This window comes from Mastomys coucha, unplaced genomic scaffold (genome assembly GCF_008632895.1).
Source record: "Mastomys coucha isolate ucsf_1 unplaced genomic scaffold, UCSF_Mcou_1 pScaffold11, whole genome shotgun sequence".
Classification (NCBI taxonomy): domain Eukaryota; kingdom Metazoa; phylum Chordata; class Mammalia; order Rodentia; family Muridae; genus Mastomys; species Mastomys coucha.
The window spans coordinates 15,606,161-15,628,016 of record NW_022196893.1 but is presented as its reverse complement, the minus strand read 5'-3'; the positions used below and the strand labels follow the sequence as shown (position 1 = coordinate 15,628,016).

General features: G+C 49.5%; 2 protein-coding genes across 5 annotated transcripts in view; one reads left to right on the top strand and one right to left on the bottom strand.

Annotated features, from left to right (window-relative positions):
- The window catches only part of Phf21b (PHD finger protein 21B), a 72,874-nt gene extending 66,683 nt beyond the window's left edge, over positions 1 to 6,191 (top strand). For both annotated transcript variants that reach the window (XM_031351583.1, XM_031351576.1), the window contains exon 13: positions 4,105 to 6,191. In XM_031351583.1, coding sequence (XP_031207443.1) covers positions 4,105 to 4,341 — 237 coding nt within the window. In that variant the 3' untranslated portion in view covers positions 4,342 to 6,191. The remainder of the gene's footprint in view (positions 1 to 4,104) is intronic.
- A 12,594-nt stretch (positions 6,192 to 18,785) lies between these two features.
- Arhgap8 (Rho GTPase activating protein 8) overlaps positions 18,786 to 21,856 on the bottom strand; it is a 45,343-nt gene continuing 42,272 nt past the window's right edge. For all 3 annotated transcript variants that reach the window (XM_031351555.1, XM_031351562.1, XM_031351548.1), the window contains 2 exons: positions 20,871 to 20,974; positions 18,786 to 19,212 (listed from right to left, as the gene is read on the bottom strand). In XM_031351555.1, coding sequence (XP_031207415.1) covers positions 18,892 to 19,212; positions 20,871 to 20,974 — 425 coding nt within the window. In that variant the 3' untranslated portion in view covers positions 18,786 to 18,891. The remainder of the gene's footprint in view (positions 19,213 to 20,870; positions 20,975 to 21,856) is intronic.

The following is a 21,856-nucleotide window of genomic DNA, read 5'->3' as shown; positions in this document are numbered from 1 at the left end:
GAAGGTGAGCACAGGTGTGTGTGTGGGTGGGGATGGCCTCAGCTGTGAAGGTGAGCACAGGTGTGTGTGTGGGTGGGTTGGCCTCAGCTGTGAAGGTGAGCACAGGTGTGGGGGGTGTCTCATTATCCACTCACTGAACCCAGTCTGACGAGTACCCATAGGTTCAGAGTGCAGCTCTGATGTGGTCCATGAATATTCATCAAGCGGCCTCTACGTGACCTTGACTATGTCCAGCCTTTCTGAACCTCAACTTCCGCCTCTATAAAGAGAACATAGTCCTCTGTAGGGGTAGACAAAATGGTAGAGAAAATGATGAAGATGATGGTGGGTGGTGGTAACAGTAATGATGGTAGTGTTGATGGTGGTAATGGTGATGATGGCAGTGATGGTGGTGATGGTGGGTAGTAATGGTGGTGATGGTGGTGGTGATAATGTTGATCGTCATGATGGTGGTGGTGGAGACGGTAAGGCAGATAATGCTGACAGGAGCGGTGATGGAAGTCCTAACAGCAGTTTAGGGAGACGCTGGTTTTCTTTTTATTATATTTATTTTAATAGTGCTAGGGATTGAGCCTAGGGTCTCATGCATGTTGGGCAAACACTTTGTATCCCAGGTTTGGAGGGAGGGAGAGGGGACTAGAAGTGTGAACGCATGTGCAGGTACACATCCTTGTGGGCACACAGATTCAGGCCAGAGGAGGTTGCCTTCCTCTAGTGCACTCCGCTTATTCCCTACATATAGGGTTTACCACTAAACTTGACAGCTGCAGTTTTGGCTTGGCTGTTGAGCTTTTGAATTCCCAGCATCCACCTTTCTGACTCCCAACATTGAGGTTAAGCCATGCATGGTCATACTAGGCTTTTATTTGGATGCTGGGGATTCCAGCTCAGGTGATCACAGGGCACACAAACGCTCTTACCCACTGAGCCATCTCCCCATGCCCCCAGCGTTTCATGGTGTCTTAGTAAATTTGGAATGAGGTCTCACTAACTTACCCAAGCAGGTCTTGAACTCACTGTCTTTCTGCCTCAACTGCCCAAGGCTCTGGGGTCTCAGGCTTAGAGAAGATCCCTGAATGCAGTGCCTTTTTAGCCTGTTAGGATTCTCTACAGGAGTGGTTCTCAACCCAACCTTCCTAATGCTGGGACCCTTTAATACAGTTATTTTCATTGCTACTTCATAACTGTAATGTTGCTACTGATATGAACTGTAGTGTAAATATCCGACATTTCTCATGGTCTTAGGTGACCCCTGTGAAAAGGTCAGTCGACCCCAAAGCATGACAACCCACAGGTTGAGAACCACTGCTCTAGAGGAACCAAACAGATAGAATGAATATATGTGTGTGTGTGTGTGTGTGTGTGTGTGTGTGTGTGTGTGTGTGTGTACATATATGGGATTTATGAGAGTGACTTACAGGCTGTGGTCCAGCCAGTCCAACAATGGCTGTCTACCCATGGAAGGCAGTACTTGTTCAACCCAAAGGTTGGATGTCTCAGCTGGTCTTTCAGTATATGCCAGAATCCCAAAGAAGTAGATTCTCCTGCCGGGAAGGAATGAGCTTGTTAGTGAGAACAAGTAGGCAGAGAGTCAGCTTACTTCTTTATCTCCTTTTCATAGGTAGGCCGCCGGCAGAAGGAGTGGCCCAGATTAAAGGTGGATCTTTCCACTGCAAATGATTTAATTTAAAAACAAAACCAAAAAACTCCTCACAGGTGTACCCAGCCACTTGGGTTTTAGGCAATTCTAAATGTCGTCAAGTAGACAATCAAGAATGGCCAACACAAGTCCACCCCTTGTCAATTTGACACGCAGTCATAGCTCCTTAATGGGCATGCTTAATTTCCAAATGAAACCAAGAGCTAGAATATTACACTAGAACATCCAATTGCAAATGCACTATATATTTAACCATGCCATAATCAAGCCGAACATGACCTCACTATCCTTCATACAACCACAACCACATTAAAAATTTAGACTTGGGCGGGGCAGTGGTGGTGCATGCCTTTAATCCCAGCTCTTGGGAGGCAGAGGCAGGTGGATTTTTGAGTTTGAGGCCAGCCTGGTCTACAGAGTGAGTTCCAGGACTGCCAGGACTATACAGAGAAACTCTGTCGCGGAAAAAACTTAAAAAAAAAAAAAAATAGACTCGGTGGCAGTGTCCCTTGAGGGACATTCTTTTAGTAACTCAATTTACACATGATAACCACTGATATTCTCTTAATTGATGCTACATTACATGTTAAGGAAATCAAAGAAAGAAAACACATCATCTATATAAATAATACATTCATCTTGTTGGTTTTGGTTGTTTTTTTTTGAAACAGGGTTTCTCTATATAGTCTTGGCTGTCCTTAAACTCACTCTGTAGACCAGGCAGGCTGGACACAAATTCAGAAATCTGCCTCCCAAGTACTGAGATTAAAGGCCTATGCCACCACCACCCAGCCTTACAATTTTGATGTAGTCTTATAAAATATGACAGAAACACTCATGTAAATTGTAATCCTCATTTCCGTAGCTGGTCACAAGACTTTAGCTGGTATTTATAACTACCTTCCTCTACCCATTCTTTATTTTCTCCACCCTCTGCAAGCACCTCAGTGGGTCTTGGCTCTTTTCCTGGAGGAGTGACCCACACCTTCATTCCTGGTGGGTCTGTGCCCTTTGTCATCCTGCTTGGATTAGGCTGTTGTAGTTTCCCATGGACTTTAGTCACAGGATACAGTAGTACTAAGAGACGCCCTGCACTCTGGACACAATCCTTCTTACCTCCATTGTGGAGAGGCAATCCAACTTCCCCTTGGTAATCTGGATCAATCACCCTCCTAACACTGTTATTTCCTTTCTTAGCCTCTTGGCTTATGGGCATCAGAAGCCCAAAGTGGCTGGGGGGAAGGAATTCGAGCTTCCAGTTCAATGGAATGTTTGTTGTGGCTCCTCGAAGGAGTGCTCTCCACTCTAGAACCAATTTCTAAGCCAGCAGAAGGTGTGCCCCAAATTAAAGGTGGATCTTTCCACCTCAAAGATCAGGATTAGAAGTGGGTCTTCCTGCTAGTGCCTGACAAATACAGAAGTGGATGCTCATAGCCATCTATTGGACTGAGCACAGGGAAAGAACCCAAGGAGCTGAAGGGGTTTGCAGCCCCATAGGAGGAACAACAATATGAACTAACTAGTACCCTCAGAGGTCCCAGGGACCAAACCACCAACCAAAGAGTAATACACATGGTGGGACTCAGGACTCCAGCTCCATATGTAGCAGAGGATGTCCCAGTCGGCCATCTATGGGAGGAGAGGCCCTTGGTCTTGTGAAGGCTCTATGCCCCAGTGTAGAGGAATGCCAGGCAGGGCCAGGAAGCAGGAGAGGGTAGATTGGTGAGCAGGGAGAGAGCGGATGGGGGAGGGAATAGGGTTTTTTTTTTTCCAGAGGAGAAACCAGGAATGGGGAGATAAAGAAAATATCTAATAAAAAATTAATTAATTAATAGAAAAAAGAAAAATTAATCAAAAGGAGAAAAAAAGCAATATGCTGAAATTAAAAAAAAAAAAAAAAGTGGCTCTCCCCACTTCAGTGAAATACAGATGTAGTCAAGTTGCGCACCAAGAATAGCCATCACATGCCCTGTTAGAGTCTACTTGAAGGGTGCCCCAAGGAAGTTAGTATTTCACTGGGACCCTTTGACAGAAGCCCCACCCCGCTTCAGTCACAGCCATCTGACTTAGGCCTCAGTCCCAACTGCAGTGTCATCTCTGTGTGATACACAGAGAAGCTAAAGAGCAGGCAGAAGAAGAGAGCATGCTGGCAAGCCAGCTTCCATGGCTGCTGCCAGCCCAGCTCTACAAGGGCAGCCATCCTTGGCTGCTCTGTGGGCTTCCGTGGCTACTGCAGGCCCAGCTCTACAAGGACAGTCATACTTGACAGCAGCCTGCCACTCCAACCGGGTATTTTTTGTGAGGCCTTGGCTGGTTTCAGGCTCTGCTGGAGGTGGGGGTCAGGGGAAGGTTTTGTGAGAGAAGGTGGGCTCATCAAGGTGGCTGGCCCAGGATGCTTTAGAACTCAATGCTGAGACCACTTCCAACACTTCTGCCCTTGACAGAAATGCTTGGAGCTGAAGACAAGCCTCCTGGCCCGCCAACGGGGCACACAGTCATCGCTGGACCGCATCCGGGCCCTCCTCAGACTGATCCAGGGTGAGCAGATGCTTCAGGTCGCTATGGCAACCACCAGCCCCACCCCGCTTCTGGCCGGGCCCTGGACCAAGCCTTCCACCACCACCACCACCACCACTACCACCATGCGCACTGCCCTCCAGCACCCCCAGAACCACAAGTGACCCCCAGGGACCTGTATAACACTCATGGAAAGTTACTGGGACCTTGCTCTCAAGATCTGGAGGATCTGTCAGCCTTAATTCATAAACTCTATGAATTTTAGACAAAAATAAACTAGACAGAGTGATGAGAAGAGAAAGGAGGAGCGAGATGAGTGTCCTAGAGCCAGAACCAGCCTGAGGTGGATCCCTATACCAGTTACAGGGGACACCTGGAGGCCAAGTGGGGGTGTCTCAGACCCAGGCATAGGAGGCCCTCACCCGAGGCTCTCAGGCCTCCCTGGCCTTCAGCTTTCATGGCCAGCTCTCTTTGCGTTGTTTCCCTCAAGAGAGGAAGACTTTAGACTTTGGAGAGTGAGGCAGACTGGGCCACACATGGCTTGTGAAGAGGCAAGCTGACAACAGGTAGCTGGTTAGTGGGGTAGGCGGGGTGAGCCTCTGGAGAGGCTACAAGAGAGGGTAGCTAACCTAGGTAGTTCTCCAATGGCCCTGGGGCTCCCTGTGCCCTGCTGGCCCCTGATCCATCAGTATTACCATGTTGAAAAATCAGTCATTTAACTGGACAAACGACAGGCCAGCTTCTCCTGGGGATCACCCACCGCTGCATGGGCTGCCCGGCCTGGCCTCTGCCTCTTTCTTTCCTAGCTCACTCTCTTGTTGCTGCCCACCTCTTCTTATTGCCAATCCCTGGAATTTTCCTCATGGAGTTCTGGGCTAGAGGGAGCAGTCACCCAGCAGGGGAGGTGCCTGGCAGGTTTCAACTCCCAACCTTTAGAGCACCCTTCTTTGCAGGAGCGTCCAAGCACCCTGCCCACTTCATGCCAGTTAAAGACACTATGCCAAAAAGAGCTTCACACTTTTTGTATAGCGTTTTTGTTTTTGTTGTATGATCCGTAATGTGAACTGTGCCCCTGCCTGCCTCCCTCTGCGTCTGATAGTCTCTGCTCCGATACAGGAATTGGTAAACCTCCCCTGAGAGGGACCAGATGGAGCACCCAAGAAGGGACTTAGAGATCCAGAGGGAAGGCAGAGAGGGTGGTGCACTTGGGGCCCTGGCCTTTGGAGACTCCAGAGCCCTCAATGCTCTCCTCAAAGCCGTCTCCTTATTTGCAGGGAGTGTAAGCTCCTAGGCACCCTGGGGACTCCTGGGGGTTCCTGCACCTCTGTTGAGTCATGCAGCCCACTTCAGCAAGCCTCGCCCTGTCCCGAGGGACACAGCACAACCCATATGTGACCAGGAGCCACAGGGCTCCCCCCATCCCCGAGCATATCACACGGTGCCGAATTGCAGTGAGCACGCACGCGTGCATGCGCCAGGGCCACAGACGCACACCTGTGCACGCAGACACATGTGCAGAGCGGGAAGGCTGGCTGGGATCCCGCCACCAGCTGCTTTCGCTCTTGTCATTTCTCACGACTCCGGGAGAAACTGTGCTGTAGGATACAAATCTATTTTAATACACATTACACTGGGTTGAACAAGATTTTTATATTCTTTTATTGATGAACAACGTGAGCCCTGCGAGGCGCACGCCTTTATATATTGGTTACGCGGTGCCGATTATGCATTACCGCACGGCTGGCGACGTAACTGTCTTCAGGTTCTTTTGTTGGTTTGATTTTTCTTCTTGGATGGATTGAGTTCGATTTTGTAAGAAACGTGGGAGGATGTTGGAAGGTTGGACCCGGGAGGGGGAGCTGCTGACGTGTCTCAAGACTTAGTTTTGATTTTTTTTTCTTTTTTGGGGGGACCAAGGGGGACCGTCCAGTGGATAGTGGCTAGAGAAAGTGTTTGTCTTAAATATTCCAGTGTAGTTTTCCTTCTGTATGATGCATTAAATCCAATTTCAAAGCCTGGTGGTCCTGTGTCCTTGCTTTCGGTGTGAGGCTCTAGGGAACCCTGGGACAACTGGATAGGTTTAAAAATGGCAGAAAGCCAGGGCCACGTGAGCAACTTACCCACTCCAAAGGAAAGTAAGAGCTCTTGGTGTCCACCCCAGTCCTGGGAGGCAGCAGATTCATGTTATAAAAAGCACCGAAAGTACCTTGGCTGATTCCTGCGTGTGCCTGGCACACTCACACTTCTCACTTGCTCCTCTTCAGGCTGCCTCCTAGACACATGAGCTCACCACACCACCCCCATTAGACCTGCAGCTATGGTGGAGAAGGGCCCGTTAAACGCTACCTGTGGCGCTGAGGGCGGAAGCACGCATGCGTTCACGCACTGCTAGGGTGGACAGCCTACCACGCATGTTCACTGCAGCCAGGGACCAGTGCAATTGCTCGGAGGAGCTCATGGTTTTAGGGACTCCACACTTCAGCTCTGCCTGCACCGTCTACACACTCCCCAGCCCTCTGTCTCCTGACAATCTTCCCCCCTTTCCAAGATCTTCTCTGCCCTCTTCCCCACTCCCACCCCTCTAAACCATAGCTCCCCTGGGACAATCTAAATAGTCCTTAGTGACTTTTAGGCAGATCCAGTGGGTGCCCTGCTCATGCGGCCCACGTGACTTACCAATGACGCCTCACTATTGAAACAGCTCATGTGGCCCCTCTGGGATGACTGTCTCATGTCTACTTCAGTCTGTTCCCTCCTACCTAAACCTCCATGTTCTGGAGACCTCCAGTCTACCCCAGCCTCTGCTCTCTCCAGTGCTCCTTGGACAGCTGTCCCCTCCATTCCTGTGTCTACACTGGTAGCCACCCCAGACTGACATCACTGAAGGACACCTCAGATATGGCACAGGCTCCACTGAGCTGGCTCCTTCCCCAACAGTGCCCTGCCAGTCACCCCTCATCCCATGACCTCCACACCCATCTCTGGTAAACGGGTCAACTGTGTCACTGCGACAAGTGTGATGCGACACATCTCCCTGGAGCTCCGGGGTCACTGTCACTTGGCCCTCAGATTCCTTTCTTGTCACCCAGATTTGGATCATTGCTGCCACCATCTGCCTGCTCCTGCCTGTTCAGTTGCCAGTGACAGGTGTGGGTGGGGCACCTGCCAACGGGTCTGCTCCACGTGCGCTCAGCTAAAGTTAAGCCTTTACCTCACCCATCTTCCTTGTGACATCCAGGGCCACATGGCCCTTGGTCCCTGCTCTCTTTGGGTCCTTGTCTGCTGCTTCCTGCCATCTCCACCTCCTGCTCTGACAGTTCACAAAGCAAGCTCCTACCACAGGGTCTTTGCACACCCAGGGCCTCTGCTCCTCGGGCTCTTGCTCACTGCCTCCTCAGGTTGCTTCAGGACTTGACCACTGCCACGGCTGCTAGACCACAGCTCTCCCAGCTCCCATGGCCCTGCCCACTGCTGCCTATTTCTGCTGGTTGTTGAGACTTCACAATCCATTTTGCGCTTTCTCTATCAGAAAAACAAGAGTTTATCAGTGTGTTAGGCAAAATACTTGAAGGATGGGGGAGGATGGAGATTTATTTTCAGCTTGAAGTTCTTCTCTTTTTTTTTTAATATTCATTTATTTATTATATATAAGTACACTGTGGCTGTCTTCAGACACACCAGAAGAGGACATCAGATCTCATTATGGATGGTTATGAGCCACCATGTGGTTTCTGGGATTTGAACTCAGGACCTTTGTAAGAACAGTCAGTGCTCTTAACCGCTGAGCCATTTCTCCAGCCCTCGGCCTGAAGTTGTAAGGTTCAATCTATCATGGTGGGTGGTGGGAGGCCTGGCTGGACAGAGCAGTGCACAGCAAAGTAGGCAGGAGAAAGAGACACAGGGAAAAGGATGCATAGGGGTCAGGGGAGATACACTTGTGTGCTAACTATCCGTGTGTGTGTGTGTGTGTGTGTGTGTGTGCACCACATGTGTATAAGAGCCCCTAGAAGTCAGAAAGAGGTGTCAGGTCCCCTAGAACTGGAGTCACAGGCAGTTGTGAGCCACTATGGGGGTGCTGGGAACCGAACCCAGGTCTTCTGCAAGAGCAGTAAACCTTCTTAACCTCTGAGCCCTATCTCCATCCATGACCTTTTCATTTTTCCAGGCTGCAAACTTGGCATTCCCACAGTTAAATGGCTCTGCCCATACCTTCTCAGTTCTGAGGGGCTTCCCAGCTCGATCATGTTAACAATCAAGACTCCCCATTAGACTGGAGAGATGGCTCAGTGGTTACTGAGTTCAATTCCCAGAAACCGCGTGGTGGCTTATAACCATCTGTAATGGGATCTGATGCCCTCTTCTGGTGTGTCTGAAGACAGCCACAGTGTATTCACATACATAAAATAAGTAAATCTTAAAAACAAACAAACAAACAAAAAACAAACAAAAAAAACCTCCCCATTATAATCTGCTGCAAGACAAAGGGGCCTGAGAACAAAACACTTGACCCAAGGTTGCTTGTTTCCTGGCCAGGATGCCATGCTGAGCAGGCGGAGGGGCAGGGACATCAGAGCCCCTTGAGAGGAACTGGAAAATAGACCCCATCTAACACAAGCTCACACAGCCAAGGGGCTGGTTTAGCAGGGCTGTGACTATACCCCATGTTCTACCTTCTGTACTTGGGGCACCTCATGACCCTTGTGTGACAGCCAGAGGTCACCGGATCAACCCTGCCCATACAGCTCCTGACCCAGTACCTCACCCATCTTGAGGCTGTACTTAAGGACTGAGTTCCATCACTTCAAAGTGAGAGGGATGGGGGAGGGGTTTCCAGGGTGAAGCTCTCAGCCACAGGCAGAGAGTATCTCCTCTACACAAAGCACCCAGGGCTTTGATGGCTTGGTTTTATTCTCTTTTTCTTTCTTTCTTTTTTTTTTCACGAGACAGGGTCTCCTGTAGCCCAGGCTGGCCTCCAGCTCACTATGTAGTTAAGGATAGCTTGTTCTTCTGACCCTCCTGCCTCTACTCCCTGAGAAGTGGCTTTGCAGGTGTTTGCTAGCACATCTCGTTCGTGTGGTGCTGCGATCAGGCCCATGACTTTGTACATGCTGGGTAAGCACATTACCAATATAGCTATAGCCTCAGCCATCAGGAATGTTTTAAACATATTTACTGCTAGGCACTTTAGTCCAGTATTAGGGAGGCAGAAGGAGACGGAACTCTGTCAGTTTGAGGCCAGCCTGATCTACATAGCAGTTGCCAGGTCAGCCAGGACTATATAATGACACCCTGTCTCAAAAAAAATAAAGATAAAGAGATAGCATATGTAGCCCAAATTCTGCCTGCACACCTTCCTCTGCCTTGAATATCTGCAACTTACTGTGACTAGGGGCCATCTCTGGCTAGCATTCCCTTTAGGGGCTGCAGCCAGGCCTTCTCCAGTAAGATCAGAAGGCCAGTTTGGTGGTCTCAGAGACTCTCACAGCCTTACAGTGTCAATTAGAGATTGGATTCTACCTTAATGGCTGCCTGTCCTCATTTTCCTTTTTGGATCTCTCTGTAGCCACGCTTCCCTGAGTAGCTTGTACTCTGAAAACTCACCAAGTCTTCTTGCCCATTCTAACAGTTGTCTAACACATTCCTACTTACGCCCAAACTCAAATGGTGTCTGCAAGCTGCTTCTACTTCTCTCCTTCCTTCTTCTGTCCTTCTTTCCCTCTTTTCTTCCTTCTTTACTCCCTCCCTTCTTCCCTTCCTTCCTTCCTGTCTATCTGTCCCTTTTGGAACACAAGACTCCCACTATGTAGCTCTGGCAGGTCTGCAACTCATGATGAGGATCGCCCACCTCAGCCTTCCAAGTGTTGGGATTAAAGGTGAGTGTCGCCATGCCTGTCAATCACTCCCCTCACCTGTAGCTCACTTCTCTTGCCTCCTACCATAGCTGAATGTCTAGTCCAGTATGGAATGGGAGAGGTGAGACTTAACATCTTTCCTTAATGATAAAACTTCAAGAGCATCACCGTAAGTATTGTGTTAGTCAGGGTTCTCTAGGGGAACAGAACAAGCGGAATGAATGCATGTTTAAAACGGAGGTCATTGCATTGGCTTACAGGGTACAGGCTGGAGATGACACAGAGTCTGTCTCACATGCGACAGGCTGGAAACCCAGTAGCTCAGTCCATGAGGAGTCCATGAGGACACCTCAGCAGTCTCAACTCGGTGCCAAAGGCCTGGAGGATTCCACTGGTGCTCATTTGGCTTGGAAGGCTCAAGAAGCTGGGTTCTGGCCTCAGTGGAGGATGACAGCAGCGCTCAGCAGCAAGAGGCCAAGGCGGACAGACAAGAAACAAACAGTTTTCCCTTGGACATCCTTGTATCTGGTCCCTAACTACTAAAAGGCGCCACCCATTCAAGACAGGTCTTTCCACTTTGATTTATCTAATGGAGAAATCCCTCATTGGCATACCCAGGGGCTTCTCTTTTAGTGATTCTAGATCATATTGATAGTCAACAGTATGGTAGACAAGAATTCTGTTTGCTTTGTTTTAGTGTGTGTGTGTGTGTGTGTGTGAGAGAGAGAGAGAGAGAGAGAGAGAGAGAGAGAAAGAGAGAGAGAAAGACAGACAGAGACAGACAGACAGACAGACAGACAGACATGGGTTCAGGATACCTGTAGAGGCCGGAAGAGCATGTCAGATCACATTGCTTTTAACTGTTGAGTCCTCTTGCTGCCCCGTAGGCCTTTTTTTTTTTTTTAACTTTTTCAAATGCATACACCATTGTTTTTTAGGTCATGTGAGTGTCCCCTGATTCTGCACGTGTGGTTATTTACATTAATTTTCAAACACTAACGCAAGTTTAAATTCTAGGAATAATTTCTGCCGGTCTTCCTGATGCCTTGGACACTGTAATACTAAATAATTCAGAAACATGCCCCTTGCTTCCTGAAACAGTCTTTTTTGTTAGAATGCACCCATGAAGCCGTCTGGAGCAAGAGTTTCATTTGCAAAAAGATGTTCCCACCTAACATTTCAATATGTATAATACACGGGGCTGTTGGGATAGTCTGTTCTGCTGTCAGTTCCAATACATTGAGTTATTCAAGGAATTATCACTTAGGCCAATTTTAGCGTAAAATTGTTGGTGACAGTTTGATGATCTTTTCACTCTCCGCACACTCTAAAGCAATAAGCGCTTTTTCTTTCTTAATTTGTGCTCCCTCTCCTCCTGATCTGCCGTCTATCGAGGGCTTCATAAATGCATATATTTATGTGAGGGACTGACTTTGGGATTTGTTTATATTCTCTTGTCTGTTATTGATTTGTTGGTCTTGTTTGCTTTGGGTACTGGCAATGGAACCCAGGGCAAGCAAAGGACTGTGCCAATGAGCTACACACCAGTCCTGATTTCTTTTTTCCTTTTCTTTGTTTGAGACAAGGTCACATTAAATGTAGCCCATGCTGACGCAGAGCTTGCAATCCTCCAGCCCCAGCGTCCCAAGGGTTAACATTACCTATGTGTCACACACCAAGCTTGGACTGGTTACTTCTTGTTGGTTGTCGATCTGACACCAGCCAGACTCTAGCTGCTAGAACAACTGTTCTCAATCTATGGGTTGAACAAGACTTTCACAGGGGTCTCCTAAGACCATCAGAAAACACTGATATTTGCATTATGATTTAAAATTAGTTATTAATTAGCAACAAAAAGTAATTTTGTGGTTAGGGGCAGGATGCCGTGAGAGGGAACTGTATTAAAGGGTCGCAGCATTAAGCAGGTCGAGAACCACTGAAAACGGGACCCTCAGCTGAGACCATCCCTCCATCAGATTGCTTGAGAGCAAGTATGTGGGGCATTTTCTTGGTTACTGATTGATGTGAGAGAGCTCAGCTCACTATGGGCAGGGCCACCCCTGGGCAGGTGCTCCTGGGCGGGGCCACCCCTGGGCAGGTGCTCCTGGGCGGGACCACCCCTGGGCAGGTGCTCCTCGGTTGTATAAGAAAGCAAACTGAGCAAGTTGTGAGCTGCAAGCCAGTAAGCAGTGTTATTCTCTGCTCTCTGCTTCAGTTCCTGCCTCCAGGGTCCTGCCTTTTGACTTCCCTCAATGATCAACTGTGATTAGGATGTGTAAGCCAAATAAACCCTTCCTTCCACAAGCCGCTTTTGGTCATGGGGTTTATCAGAGCAATAGAAGACAAAAGAAGGGCCCAGCGGGTTGGTTTGCACCTTTAATCCTAACACTGCAAGGCGGGAGCAGGCAGATTTTTGAATTCAAGGTCATTCTGGTCTATATAGTGGGTTCCAGGACAACTAAGACTACATAGTAAGACTTGGTCAGAAAAAAAGAGAGATGAGAGAAAGAGGAAGGGAGGGAGGGGAGGAAAGGGAGAAAGGAAGAGACAGAGAGAAAGAGAGAGAGGGAGAGAGAGAGAGGAAGAAAGAAAAAGAAAGAAAGAGAAAGAAAGAAAGAGAGATAGAAAGAAAGAAAGAAAGAAAGAAAGAAAGAAAGAAAGAAAGAAAGAGAGAGAGAGAGAGAGAGAGAGAGAGAGAGAGAGAGAGAGAGAGAGAGAAAGAAAGAAAGAAAAGGCTGGGACACACTTTGGTCCAAATGTCTGTTAGCTTTGATCTCCCTCCCCTGACTCTGCTCTGGCGCAGCCCTCCCTAGCCATTGCTTTTGGATGTTTCTTTTGTTTTTCTCCGACAAGCTTTTAGCTCTCCCTGGAGGCAGTGCTTTAACGCTTCATGAATGTTGATATGTTGTGACATTAGCGTGTCTTTAGCTTATTTTGAGTGTGAATTCAAATTATTTTCTTGGGAACTGGGGAGCTAGCTCAGTCAGCAAAATGCTTGCCATAGAAGCCAGAGGGCCTGAGCTGGAGCCCCAGAACCCATGCCAGAAAGGAGGAGGAGGAAGAGGAGGAGGAGGAGGAAGAGGAGGAGGAGGAGAAGGAGGGAGAAGAGGAGGAGGGGGAAGAAGAGGAAGAGTTGAGAAGGAGGCATTGTGGCACTTGCTTGTAATCCTAGTACTGAAGAGGCAAAGAGACAAACAGAACGCTGGGGCTTGCTGACCAGCCACTCCAGCCTAACTGGCCAGTGAGACTCTGTCTCTAGTAGAAGGTGTGGCCAGAGAGATGGCTCAGCAATGAAGAGCACTTGCTGTCCTGACAAAGGACCTACATTCTGTTTCCAGCATTCATGCCAGATGGTTCCCACTTCATCTCCAGGTAACCCAACACCCTTCTCAGGCCTCCTCGGACACCCACACTCATATGCACATGCCCTGGCACAGATACACGCATGCACACACATAATGAATAACAAAAATCTTTAAAAATATCGACAGAGCTAGGAGAGGCTTCCATTCTGACTTTGTCTTTAACTCACTGATTTGTGTATTTAAAAAAAATTTTTTTTTCATATACTTGGATTCTTCCTCCCTAGAAGTCATTGGTTTCAAGGATCAATTTTGTCTGTTGTGTTCTTTGCTCCATTTTAACTCCCTTAGTTTACCAGAGCTTGTCGTATGACCCCGGCTCTGGTCTGCATTGGCTGCTGCATCGTGTGCACCTAGGAATAGCACACGTGCCTCTGTTGTTGAGTATGATGCTCTGTAAATGTGGATTAGGTCCAGGAGTTCAGCTTGGTTCTGGCTTCACACTTTGTGCCCTCCCCGCCCCCACCTTCCTATGCCGTTCTCTCTTCTTCCTCAAGCTCTGAAAGCTGGAACCCAGGACCTCAGACTTGCTAAGCAAAAGCTCTACCACCAAGCTGTATTCTCTGCACCCCCACTCAGTTATTCTTTTCTGTTTAGTGTGAGGGGGGGAGACAGGGTGTGGGTCTGTGTGGGGGCCACCCACATGCCATGGTGCACATGTGGAGGTCAGAGGACAACTTGTGAGAGGAGGTTCCATCATGTGAGTCCCAGGAACTGAACTCCAGTCACCAGGCTTGCCGGCAAGCTCTTTTACCCACTAAGCCACCCCTCACCACCCACCATTCGGCCTGTAATAACTACTTCTGCTTGTATATCACTCAATGTATAGGAAACCACTCAGCGATGAGCTGATGTGGGGCTTGCAGACGGGACCTCAAGTGATATTTTCCTGCCAGTTTGTGTGCCACGGAGGTGTGACAGTCCTGTGCAGCAGGGATGGTCACCAGGGGAAACAGTGATCCCAATCAACACACAGAGTTCATTCAGTTCTGGCCACATTAAATGTGGCATACTCTTCAGTCACGCTGGTGACACACCTTGACTTATCTGCTCTTCCCGATGGCCAGGCCAGCTGCGTCTGCAGGCAGCCATGCTCTGATCCGCCTTCCAGGTCATTCTTAGACACAGTGCTGATTTCCAAAGCTGACTGAGGGCTCTCTCAGTGTCTGCAGCAGTCTGTGCTTCAGTCATCAGTGAGTGACTTTTATTTTCTGACTTCCATTTTCCTTGCCAGACATCTCCTGCCATCACGGACCCTAACATGCGTGGGTCTGGGGAGGTATCTGTGGTCTGTTCTGTGAATTCATTCTTTCTCTGAATGTCAACCACAAGTTTGGGCAGCCTGCCGAACCTTTGCAGTCACTGGAAATCTCTGTCATCTCTGCAGAAGTGAATGCTTGGATAATCTGTCCCCTGTGTCCGGTGCTGGGGACACCCTGGAGTCCTCATGAAGGCTCTGTTGGCATTGTTTTAAGCTGGGACATGTCGTGTGCTTCCTACATGTGACTGCCATAATCACTTTCTTTTGCTATGGGAACGATGGGGAAATTGTACTGAGACACAGGAAGGTGACGGGGCCACGCAGCGCTGGGCTGGGACTCCACAATTACTGATTGTGAAGGGAAACTGTTATCAAAGGAGCGGCAGGAGACCGTCTTGGGGCACCTCTCCAAGTCAGGAAATTTGAAACATATATTTCACAGACACGCATTTCCCTGTAAACCCCGCTGCATAATGCATGAGGCTTGATTTAATGTCATTGTTAATTCGGGGCTCACAATGGCGGGCTCTTAAGGGAGCCATCATTTTTCTTTCTTTCTTTCTCCCTGGCAGCAGAACTCTGAGACCCTTTGGGGTTATTCAGCATTCTGTGAGCACAGACTCCATAGAGGGGGGTGGCGCAGATGCACTGTGGCCTTTCCAGAGGCTATGACCAGGACAAGGGGGCCGGCTGCCTCAGGGGCCATACTGAGCCATGCTGGAAGCCCACTTTGTTTGACTGTTTGGGGTCAGAGAGAAAGGGTTGGAGTTGTCAGAAGGAAGAAAGGGAGGAGAGAGGGAAGAGAAAGAGCAGGAAAATGGAGAGGAAGAAAGAACAGAGGGGAGAAAGAGAGAGAAGGAAAGTGTGAGAGAGAAATAAAAAAGGGAAAAAAGAAAGGAAGGAAAATAAAAGGAAATAGAAAAAAGAAATGAAAGCAAAGTAAGAGAAACAAGAGGAAAAAGAAAGGATTTGTAGGATACTGGAGGAGGAAGAGAAAAGGAGGAGGGGGAGGAGGGGGAGAAGAGGGGGAGGAGGAGGGAAGAAGGGGAAAGAGAAGGAGGGGGGAGAAGAAAAGGAAAAGGGGGAGAGAAGGAGAAGAGGAAGAGGAGGTGGGAAATAGAAAGAGGAAGGAGAGGAAAGAGGAGAGGCGAGGAAAAGGGGGAGGAGAGAAGGAGAACAAGGAGAAGAGGAGGAGGAGGAGGAGAAGAAGAAGAAGAAGAAGAAGAGGAGGAGGAGGAGGAGGAGGAGAAGAAGAAGAAGAAGAAGAGGAGGAGGAAGAGGAGGAAGAGGAGGAGGAAGAGGAGGAGGAGGAGGAGGAGGAGGAGGAGGAGGAGGAGGAAGCAGCTCCATGAAGCTCAGGAGAATCCATGTGGCTTCAGGTGACCAGAAAAGACAGAGCAGAAAAAGCAGAGAGCACACTATACAAAGCATGGTGGATGGGTAGTGGGGTCCCTGACACATCCGACTGGAGCTTGGCTAGGGAATGAGAAGAGGAAGTATAGAGAATCAGCCAAGGGCACGAGAGACTGTCTCAACACCAGGGTCAGGCCAGTGCCTGAGTCCTGCCCCTGAGCTCAGCAGTAGTGCAGGCCAGGCTTGCGCTCCTGAACACAGGCAGGGCATCTGCAAGGATACTTCAGCCGAGGGCCACTTTAGGCTGCCAGCAGAGGTGGCCACCAGAAAGACAAATCTACTTTAATCTCAAAAATCTCTCAGTGACCAGCCTTTCTGTAGTGTGATACACTGTCATCTACAAGCCCTCCCTCAAGAACTGCAGGACTGAGTAATTTTCCCCATCCAGATCACTAACACTCATGTTTTAGGCATTCGGCTTTCTCTTTACCCCATGCCCAGGCAGGGAGCAGACGGAAAAGACCAAACTCACTGAGGCTGACCATGCTGGAGAAGGAGCTGCAATTCTAGCTCTGGCCTGTACACCGTCACAGACCTAGTTTCCAGAGATGGAAAGGTGCCTGTGGTATAAACCCCATGCTGTCCAGATGGGAAGAGCAAGCTCAGCGTCTCCCTTCGTCTCATTTTGTTTTTTCCCTTAAAGGAGCAAAGCAGAAGCCTACATGGGTTCAGTCACAAGCTAGGGTCATCTGGAAAGAGAAATCTTAATTGAGAAAAACTCCCCATCGGATTGCTTGAAGGCAAGTCTACAGGGGCATTTTCTTGATTGATGGTTGATCTGTGAGTGCTCAGCCCAGTATGGGCAGTGCCCTGGGCAGGTGGTCCTCGGGGATGTAGGAGCACAAGCTGAGAAAGCCATGAGGAACCAGCCAGTGAGCAGCTCCTCTGTGTCAGCCGTCTCAGTTTCCGCCTCCAGGTTCCTACCTTGGGTTTGTGCCTCGACCTCCCTTTGTGAGGGACTGTAAGATATAAGCTGAAGTTAATTTGGGCCGTGGTGGTTTTCAACTGCATGGCTCTGTGCATGGGTACACTCTTACTTTCATGGGTCTTTGGGTTCTCATTTGTGAGCTAGGAATGTGACCGAGGACAAAGACTCACCCCTTGTTCAAGGTAGGAAATTCTTTTAAGCTGGGCTCCATCCCTCTGTGTCCTCTAGAAGAGGGAAATTTAAAAAGTTGCCTATGGGAGGGCGGTGGTGGCGCACGCCTTTAATCCCAGCATTTGGGAGGCAGAGGCAGGTGGATTTCTGAGTTCGAGGCCAGCCTGGTCTACAGAGTGAGTTCCAGGACAGCCAGGGCTAAACAGGGAAACCCTATCTCAAAAACAAAACAAAACAAAAACAAACAAACAAACAAAAAAAAGTTGCCTACAGGAGAGGGAGCCACCCCGAATGATCAGCCAAGCCCATGCTCACAAGTTGGCTGTTCGCAAGGCCACTGACCAGCTAGCGATACTGGCTGGACCAGAATGACAGAAGGGCCTCAGTATCCAGGCGGGTTTCCACCCTCTATGGAGTCTGGCAGTGTTAGCTACTGAGAGAGGCTGGCACCCTACGGGGGTGCACATCCTCCTGAGGCTCATATGGTTAAAATGTGGCAGTTTCTGGCAATGTTCTGGAAGGTTCTGTAAACTTTAGGAGAGGAGGAAGTGGGTCATGCAGGAGGGGACTGTGAGGCTCATAGCCTGACCTCACTTCAATCCTGTTTCGATTCTACTTTCTAACCTGCCCTATGAGAAGTTCTCACAGACACAGCCTAGGGTTCCTGTTCCTGTTTCTTTCCCGCCATGTTGGAGAGGCACTGAAGTCACCCCACAGCGTGGGGCAGCTCCCATCCAGGCCTGGAGGAACTGATAGCAAGTATCTGGGGTGGGTTTTGATTCTCAGCATCCATCCCCTCTGTCTGTAACAGAGTGTGAAGGCAGCTGGCACATGGCTCACCCAGTGGTGGCTGTTAGCTGTGAGTGATCCAGATTCTGGCAGGAAGCATGTGATCCAGGCCTAGCCCTGCCGTGCATCCTCTGGCCACAGTGCTTGGTCCAGGATGAGCATGTGACCAAAGCTTGTCCAATCAGAATACCATATAGAACTTTCTGTAGGGGACTTTGCTGCACTGTATTTGTGCGGTAGGATGTAAAGGGCCCATCCTACAACCCTGAGGGGACAGTTTGTCTGAGGCCAAGACACTTGGAGTCCTCTGGCAGGCTGGCTGCCAAACAGCAGTTCCACTCCTGTTCAGAGTGTCAACAATGCTTGTCTTTCCACTGTGGCCAATGGGCTTGGCCATGGACATCCTTCTCCACCGGGACCTGCGCATTGCTCTCCACGATCTCAAAGATCGCACAAACCCTGTGCAACACTTCTGCCCAAGACACCATGTACCCCATGCCACCTGCTGGAGGATAGGAGTAACTGGCTGAATCTCCCCAGATGATAGCTAGCCCAGCCCCGGACATGTGTGTGTTCCCCCACGGACCCTTGAACTGTCAGGTAACCCAGGGACTGTGGCCAGTCTACAGCTGTGTGAGTCACTGGGTTGGGTGGCCTGTCACATAGCACCACAGCCATCAGTGACTGCTCCAGGCCCATTGCCAACAAGTTCACATTTCCCTTTAGTCTCACTGAGCTATGGTTCAGGAGACGTGACAGCATGCATGTATGTCATTTCAGACATAACCTAGAACTGTGATGGACCCAACCATCAGAAACACAAAATCCCCGCTAGAAAGCTCTGGGTTCATTTAATTCCTGTGTCTTCTTAAAGACAGTAAGTTCATAAGACAAACAAGTACACAGATGACTAGTTTGGAAGGGAGCATCTCCAATCTTCATCTTGAAGTGTCTCCAGCTAGTCGGGGGATACGGAGGCGGGACAAGTATGGTGAGGATCGGGGAGTTCCCATCTGCATGAATTCTTTGGTAACAGGGCCAGCCGGTTGCATTTCCACGGTATCCCGGGTGTGCTTCCCAGGGACCTCCTGGGCACTGAAGATTTTGTCATAGTACTCTATCAGCAGCTCTGTGAACAGGTTCAGAGGTACCAAGGCGCTCAGGGAAGCCACTCCCTGAGATGGCCAGATCAAGTTCAGCCCAAACACACACGCCAGGTTAGAGCTGTTCATCTTGTTTGAAATGCTCTCCAGAGACACCTAGAAGAGGAAACCCAAGAAATGAAGCACCGGGCATCAGCAGTCTGGACTCCACCCTCACCTCCAAGGGAGACTGGTGTGTAGAGAGAACTCTGGATGATTCCATCTACACCCCTGAGGGACCAGTGTGGCGGGAAGAGCTCTGGAGGGGGAGGGGGAGCTGAGGAAATGACACTTCGACAAGTGCTTGCCACACCAGCTTGAGTTTGAACCCTAGAATAATCCAAGCACAGTTCCAGACAGTGAAAGACCCCATCTCAAAAACCAATGGAACCATTGAGATGCTTGGTGGGTAACAGGAATTCTGCAGAGCCTGGCAATCTGAGAGACCCACCAATCCCTGTGGTCCAAGAGAACCTGCTCCCTGCAGGCTGTATTCTGACCTCCATGTGTGCAAGCTGTAGCATGTGTACACACGCATAGCCATACATGAGCACACACACACCCACAAATAATAAACAGACAAGCAAATCAAAGAATTATTGAATAGAGGCCTCAGCAGTATCAAAATCCTCTGTGGCCACATCTCCACTTGGGGGGTCTTGGTTTCTCAGTTTTCCCATCTGTAAAAGGTTCTAGCCTTGATAGTGTGGGGACCCTCTGATCCCACCATCTAGGTAGATACCCTGAGCACCCCATCAGCACCTCTTCCACTTTGGCAGACTGGGTAGAGGTGGGGTACCCAGTACTAACGAGCTACACCAGACACCCTCTGGCTTCTGTGATGTGGTTGGGGAGTTGAGCTGGGTACAGCAGTGAGAGAAAAGTGCTTTCTATGTTGGGGGCTCCCATCCTCCTGGCTGACCCAGCCACCTGGATAAGTAGGATTTGGTAAGGTACTCCCCACTTTCTAGATAAGGAAACTGAGCTCCGAGAGCAAAGAAGAGCTTCTGCCGAGTCCTTGTATGGGACAAGCCCAGCTCACACCAGTGTTTCAGGAGGAGTTTGAGAACCCGTTCTCCAGTAAGAGGGCCTGAGTGCATCCCCGCTTGCGTGAAAGGTAACCATGCAACAGTAAGGGACAGAATTGCTTGTGAATGTGGGGGTACAGTAGAGGGCAGCTGGGGAGATGGCTCAGCACCTAAAGTACGTGCCACAGGACCTGGGTTCAATTCCTGGAACCCACAAAAAATGAGTGTGGTGGTACATGGCTATAATCCGAACACTAGGGTACAGGAGTATAAACACAGGCAGATCCCAGGAGCTCACTGCTCATTGGCCAGCTGATAATGGCTGACTGAATAAATGAGCCTCCAGGTCTGTTAGAGTCTCTGTCACCAAAAACCAAGATGGAGGGAAGAAGACCTCTGACTTTGACCTCCACATGTACATTCACACACATTCATCCATGCACACACGCATGAGCATGTACACTCATATACACCACACACAGAAAGCCAAGAATGTGACACCATATGACAGACTGTCCCCTCTGCCCCTCTTCTTTCCCATCCCTGGGCATGGCATCAGACTGTCAGGCTTCTCAGAGGAGCCTGGCTTGGCCTTGAGGGAAGTCCTTCCGCAATTAAAGAGTAGAGTTGGCTGTGACCTTGAACCTGAGGCAAATAGGGTTTGTGCAGGAACTACTGTCAAGAGGCCCCCAAGCCCAGTCTTGGGGCTGGCTTCCCTTTCCCTGGGAGGCAGCTAGCTGCACTCACCTCATGCAGGAAGCCCATGAGGTAGCGGAGGACTGCATAGTTGTGTTCTGGGAGGCTCCGCAGGATCAGGCGGCAATGGGTCACTCGCAGGCTGCTCTCCACACCTGCAATGGCATGAAGCTGCTAGCCGGGGCAGCACAGTCCCCACGAAAGCCTGGCCAGCCAGGCTCCTTCCTCCTCTGAGGGATGGCTACAGAAACTCCAGTCTGCTGCGAAGCAGGGCAGTGAGTCACTCAGCAAACAGCAAACGTCTAGTCCGGGGCCAGTAATCTACACACAGACAGCAGTCCATATCTGGCCTGGCAAGTTTCTCTCTTAATAACAGTCTTGTTTGTTCTTTCAGCCTCCCAAGTGCTGGTATTAGAAGCATGCACCACCATGCCAGCTCTCAGTAGTATTTTACTTGAACACAACCATGTGTGTTGATACAGTGCCTAGGGCCGCTTGTGGGTTACAAGGAGGGAGCCAGCAGCTGCCATGGAGACTGTATGGCTGGGGAAGGCTCAGCATTAACTCTCTAGCTTCCTCTAAGACAAATGCACCTACCTATGATTCTCAGTGTACACAGACCACTGTGTGGTTCCTGGGAATCAAGTGTGGCTGCAGAAGCCTATAATCCCAGCACTTGGAAGCTAAGGCAGAGGAATATGAGTTCAAGGTCAGCCTGGTCCACAGAGTGAGTTCCAGAACAGCCAGGGCTACACAGAGAAACCCTGTCTGGAAAAAAAAAAAACAAAAAACAAAAACAAAACACACACACACACACAAAATCAAACAAGCAAAAGCCCCCCATAAACAAGCATTTACACAGCTCCTGAGATGTGGGTGCACACACCAGCATGCACTCGATCCTGCTCCTGAGTTCCCAGCCTCTGGCACATCATCACTGTCCTTCCACTGAGCCTGTGCAGTGACCAGAGACCCTGAAACTGAATGAATGCTCCTGGCAGGACACAGGATTCCCATCTATGAAAAGCTTGAAGGCT